The sequence below is a fragment of the Dermacentor silvarum genome, chromosome 6 (assembly GCF_013339745.2).
Source record: "Dermacentor silvarum isolate Dsil-2018 chromosome 6, BIME_Dsil_1.4, whole genome shotgun sequence".
NCBI classification, from domain to species: Eukaryota; Metazoa; Arthropoda; class Arachnida; order Ixodida; family Ixodidae; genus Dermacentor; species Dermacentor silvarum.
In genome coordinates this window covers 182558960-182565056 of record NC_051159.1, presented here as the reverse complement: position 1 = coordinate 182565056, position 6097 = coordinate 182558960, and the positions used below count along the sequence as shown (strand labels likewise).

At 46.4% G+C, this 6097-nt stretch overlaps 1 protein-coding gene across 1 annotated transcript; it reads left to right on the top strand.

Annotated features, from left to right (window-relative positions):
• Positions 1–3508: 3508 nt before the first annotated feature.
• LOC125946462 (uncharacterized) lies at positions 3509–5373 on the top strand. The gene is made up of 2 exons (XM_049669921.1): positions 3509–3937; positions 5017–5373. The coding sequence occupies exons 1-2, from the start codon at positions 3772–3774 to the stop codon at positions 5253–5255; spliced, it is 405 nt and encodes a 134-aa protein (XP_049525878.1). The 5' UTR covers positions 3509–3771; the 3' UTR covers positions 5256–5373.
• The last annotated feature ends 724 nt before the right edge of the window (positions 5374–6097 follow it).

Sequence of the window (6097 nt, the reverse complement as noted above, 5' to 3'; positions counted from 1 at the left end):
TATTTGGTTTAAGGCTGTGATGAATCTCTGTGGAACACGCGTTTGGGAACATTGTGCGTCTCACTAAAAATGCGGTAGTGGGAACGCTTGGGCAAACAGAAGGGTATATGCCTCGTTGAATCAACTGAATCTTAAGGAAAATTACATTAATTGTTAGTTAATAATAAGTCGCTGAAACAGTCGCCGTGCATGTATGTTTCTATGTATGTATTCGATGTCGCTATGGCCAAGGAGCAAGGCATTCGCCTCATATGCGGGAGGTGGTGATTTGAAATAACGGTATTTTCATCCGAAGTAGCAAGTTAACATGTCACTGTTTATTTGATGTTTTGTCGAGAGCTTCACTGATACGGAGTTTTGTCTTGCTGCTTTTTTACGTAACGAGGCTCAGCGAGATCCAAGGGCGGTGCAGGAGCCAGTACGCGCAGCAGTTTGCCACGCTCCGGGACGACGAAGGGGCAGAGCACGGAAAGGACGGTCGGTCAAGCCAAGTTGGCCGATTTGAAACCAGCAGATGAAGCTCGGTCACTTCGCCGGGTTCATACGTCACGTTCAGGAAAAAACACAGCTAAAAGCCACGCCGCTTCGGCTGCTTCTAAGTTGCCGTCTGAAGCTTCAACCAAGGTGGGGTGATGCAGAAGAGTGCTTCTCACAATGTTGCGCCGCGTGCAGTGTCATTCCTGAAACCATCTCGCCATACTTCGCTACGAGGTCCGAAAGTTCCTCGACGACATATTCAACCCATGGGAATGTAGACGCGCACCGTAGACACGCATCGTCAATTGAAAGAGCTAACGGGAAGACGTAAAGTGACCATCTGTGCGATGCAAAGTTCTTAACGTTGATTCAGAGCAGGGGTGGCCAAACTGCGGCTGCTCATGGGTCCAAGTGTGGTTCGCGACTCTAGCTTTGGCATCTCTTCCCCCATATTCCAGCCTCTAAACACCAGCTTCCTTTGTGGTCTAGAAGAGGCGCACTCACAGGCAGTCGAACTACAATATGCTTGCATCACGAATGCAGAAGCACAATGCAGAAACACAATGAACAATCGCTGCATGACTAGCATTCACTGCGACCACTAGATTTGTTTGACAAAATAAAAAAAAAGTTGGCCCGCCCACCTGTTTACTGCGGAGCTTGACTAAAAAAGTTATCTGTGTTTTTTTTTTTTTTTTTTTATGGCTCTACATGTGCCTGTCTGGTCACCCCTAATTTATTGCATCAAAAACATAAATCAGGATTTATATTTCAACGGTCTGGCGAGCTTGAATGCTTTTCTGTGAGCTTGACTTTAGCACTCCCGTTTCCAGCACATAACCTTTCTAATTGATGGTATTAGATTTGTGACAAATACTACATCATCCATGGCCCTAGCAGCTTAACATGTATCATGTGTTTGGTTGTCATGGCCTGAGCTTGGAGTTTTCTTTCTATACCTGCGCGCTGCAATATCGTGAACGAGTGAACGACCTGCAATCCCGTTGCGGCGTTCGTGAAAACTGAAGTTCTCAGCACTTTTTTCAGAAGCGTGTGCACTGACAAAAGTGTACCCATTTTTTGTGAAATCCTCTGTGACGAAAAAAGAAAAAACAGATGTCTGCCAGGAGTGCTACTATCCTAATTTTTTTTATGTACCATTTGTCTACCATCAATCCAAGTTCTGGAAGTCTTTTTCACACTTCATAGCAGCGTCGCGCTTTACGGTGTCAACTTATGGCGCCAGAAAAGTTCCAGAACAAAGCACTAACATGTTCAGAAGCACCAGAGTGATTAGAATTGTTAAAAATGATTTCCTTTCATTGGAAAACTGCTCCAACGCCGCGTCCTGAAACTTTGACGTCGAGAGTAGACAGCAGCCATGTCATAAAAAAAAACATAACAAGGACATATTGTTACGGGCCGCCTCCTTGCATTAAGGAAGAAGACGACAATCGCCGGGAAACGCTGTGCGTGTTCAGCCATCTTGGCCATCTCTGCCAACAATCCCTGTATATAAATACTGTCCCTCTTTTATCTATTTGACGCCCTGTCACGATATTGCTCCAATTAGCCTTACTAGCGCCAAAACTGAGTCGTGACAACAGGAAACTGCATTTGACAACTTGCATATTGAGGGAGTAATTAAAGCAAAAGCTTCGAGCGTCGCTTTCTGTTTCCAAACTTGGAGATCACTCGCAAAATATTGACTGTGGCGCTGCCATACTCTCTGACCTGGTGGCTGGATACGACACCACAGCCATGGCGGCCACTGGCCAAGGCACCGGCTTGATGTGTGGGAGGTGCTAGTCTAAAATATTGTTGTTTTCATCCGTAGTAGTGTTGGTCTTTGAACGCAGTTTTGCAAGCATGCAGTTAGCCGCATAAGCAAAGCACCCACCATGGCTTCGGCAGGCAGAATAGAGATCCTGCCAGGGACTTGCTTGTAAAATAGGTACAATAGGCACAAACAAACACGCTCCTAGACCGGTGTTGGACCATTCGAGGATTTGACCACTTGAGAAACGGGCATCTCCATTCTTAAGGCACCACCAGCTAAATGTCGCCGATTCCATATGGGAAATTGCCGTTGCGGGTGCAGCGTCTATCTCTCTCTCTCTCTCTCTCTCTTTCTTTAGTTTCTTTTTTATTTTTATTTTTATTTTTTGCACACAAGCACTCAGCTATTTGCACAGAGCCTCTTCCAAGATGAGACCCTCTGGCCTGGCCGGGGAGTTGCTTGCGCCCACTGAACAGGCGGGAAGTAGAGATAGAACCATGCACTTGCTGCAGAAGAGCGGGCGCCCCACCCACTGTGTCACAACTACGCCCATTAGTCGCTTCCGAAGCATTAGTTTCTAACGTGTGTTTCCGGCACTGTATACTTCTAGAGCACTGCAGCAGAAGTGACGCATCCATCGCTACCTGGGCAAAGTCGAGGTGAAAATCAAGAGAATCCGTCCAGCGCTGAGCCAGCGGGTGGAGTTTCAACTGGAGTAGAACATTTCTCGCATCCCGGACAAAGCGGAGGTAATTGCGGCAAGGCAGTCTGTCAACGTTCTAGAAAGTAGGTGAAATTTTTGCTGAGGCGGTACAGGGGTAAATTACTGGGAACTTGTCACCTGAGCACGGAGGAAAGTTTGTCAGTGAGGTTAGACGCTGTAGTGCGAGACATACGCGAAAGGGCACATTAAGAAAGACCGAAATGGTTTTCTTACTTTTTTTTTCACAAATGGAGATTTGTTTATTTTTCACAAAGAAACAATAACATGTCTGTCCGTACCTGCGCCAGTCGTTCCTTTCTAAAGAGGAAGTGGTCCGTCGGGCATAATTGCGATTCAATTTCAAGTTCGCGGAAACAGATTTATTGATAACCGTTGAACCCATTCGAAGGATAACTGTCGCGTTTGAAACAAGAAAATTGCGTTCTTATGACTGACTTGAACAGTAGGACGATGTGCTAAAGAAGCCCAACTTGTGCGTAAAGCTTTCAGTGCCCAGGTGTCAAATAGCGTGAATTGATGAAGCAGGAATCAGTTACAGGCAAACACTTCGCCATTTCAAATGTGCAAAAGAATTCTGTAAATTAGGACTGGAGCATTCTCCTGTATTTCGATTTTATCTTGCTCTGTTAAGCTTGACGAGCTTAGCGTTTTCTCGGAGTTGCAATATCAAGTGCCATTCCATTCGCTGTTGACGGTTGTCATTCTCTCGCAACCCCATTTTCAAGTAGCCGCTGCGGTAGCCAATGGTGGAGAAACAGTCAAAGCGCACGATGAGTCGGCGTCCTCCGAGATGACTAAGGAGTGGCCCAGTTTGGTGGAAGAGGCGTCAGCGCGCCACGGCGTCAACGTGAAAGTGGGAATGTTGTCCTCTCCCAAGCCAGGGGGAGCAGCTTCAAATGAGACGGAAAATGCTTCACCCGCCGCAGAACATGACGGAGTCTACGCAGAATTTGGTGGTAAGGTGCAAGTTAGCCCTGCACGCGAAAAACGTCTTTCTTGACTGCGGCTTTTCCGATTATCATTTTTTCTGACGTCACGATTGTTGTGTACACTTCTAGAAAGGAAGGCTTAGTTGTCCGATTGTACGCGATGCTCGTGGCGAGTCCTATAGAATTGTCGCGATTGCTAGCGACACATTTAGAAGACTCGATGAAACACTCCAAACAGGGTCGATTAAGTGGATGGGGAGTTTTATTGCAGGGACAAAAATAACTTTCTATGATTTTGGGGAAACGTTTCTTGAAATTCGATTTTGACAGAGGACTTGACAGCACATGGCGAGCCGTCAAGCCTTAGATTTAGATTAGATTTAGATTTAGACGTAGATTTACGTGCATGTCAAGAATCCCCAGGCAACCTAAATTAATCCAGAGTCCTCCACAAAGGTGTGTCTCATAATTAGATTGTGTTTTTGACATGTAAAACTCTAGCATTTGTTTTTTTTTTTCTTTTTAATGTTTCGAACGTCTCGGTTGACTCGGTGCCCGTTAGTGCGCTTTGCCTGCTGGCGTTACCTGACGGCTCATGCGCGACAGACAAGTCGTTGTACCGTCGCCTTGGTTGTCAGGATAAGCTTTCGTTCAGCGTCAGCATATGCGGACTTTCAATTGTGGCTTTTCCGCGAGCTTTTAATAGTTTACGTACCCTCGTGTGATCGCTCGCGTTCCTTGCTTCACGGCCGCATTTGTTACGACTTGCTTTTATTTTTATGCACGAATGCTGGAAATTTTCACATTAGCGATTGGGTTGGGTTACTAGGATCTCTAAATATGCTGCAAAAGTCAGGGCAAGACGATACAAAGAGAATAAACAAGACAACCACTGCTCCTGCCCTCTCCGAGACGCGTCGCTAACGCGCTGAATTTTCTTACGGAATCATGCAGTTATAAAGCAGGCCACATATTGGTTTTGATCTTCGCTGAGACCACCTGTACAAACAACTGCCCTTGCGTTTCTGTTCAGACATCCATGAGAAGCACACTGTAAAGATCACTTACACCCTTAATAGTGAATAAGGGTGTAAATTACTTTACAGCTTACGCGGACGCAGATCCTGGCGCTCCCAGCCGCCTTGTGTGCACATCAGGCGTCCGTGCCACCTCGGAGAAGATGCTGCCTCCGGACGGGATTTGCGACCGGCTCTTCTACACGGACGTCGTATGGCGCGAGATGGCCGTTCGCGGCAGCCGCGATCAACCGAGCTGGGAAGCCTTCCAGAGGGCCGCCAGGGCAGCCGCCAAGACCGGATACGGTCTTTCCGTCGACTACGGGTGAGCACCTATTTCACGCGCCGCCAGAGCAGCGTCTAGAAGACAAGGTGGCTCGAAAGGACTTCTAGTCGAAGTTTCTGTAGTTAACCCAGGTGAGAAAGGTTGCAAACGGCGTCTTTACAATGCTCTGTGCAAGAAGCATCCTCCTGTAAGTTCTCAAAATGCAGTGGTAGATAAGCAACGTCAACATTTTCCACGTTATAATAGAAGCAAACTGTGCTTGTACACGGCGTTTGCTAAAAGTACTACGCCGCCATTAGTTTGGAAAACTGCCTCGCAGGAAAGCTATCTTTACAATTATGAAATGGATCACAAATAAGCCATCTCCTTGCCCCCCTTCTTCTTCCCCGAAGGAATTTTGAAATGATTCTGAAGGATAATCAGCCTGAATTGGTGTGGCAGTGCTGTCGCATTCGGACCAATTGGTATCGAATCTCTGCAGTAGTAATTTTGTATAGGATTTACAACAGGTACAATGAGTTGTATGGACGAAAGGACTTAAGTGTCCATGCCTAAATTCGCGGCGGCTTGCTCTATCCATCTTTGATTCACAAAGCGGCCTTGTGCTGAAGACAAGGAAAACAGCAACGGATGTTGAGAGAAAAAAAAAAGCCACTTGGCGCATGTCATTCGGCAATACAAACTGCAATTAGGTTGCCGTTGGAATCGTTGAAATCGTTGGAAAGTGCTAAACGTAACGAGGAATGTGCGGACTGAAAAAGAAAAAGAAGAAGAGGGGTCGAAAGGTAGGCTGAGAAAAAAATGTCGCAGTTTCGCCCGAAAGGCGAAGCATGAATTGCGATAGCAAATTAGTAGAGAGATATACGGAGTAATGAAAGTAGGTTT

What these genes read in the sequence shown, in the direction of transcription:
- LOC125946462 (XM_049669921.1), top strand. Translation starts at nt 3,772, where the DNA reads ATGACTAAGGAGTGGCCCAGTTTGGTGGAAGAGGCGTCAGCGCGCCAC. An exon ending in AGTCTACGCAGAATTTGGTG is followed by an intron (nt 3,938 to 5,016) that starts GTAAGGTGCAAG and finishes ATTACTTTACAG; the next exon opens with CTTACGCGGACGCAGATCCT.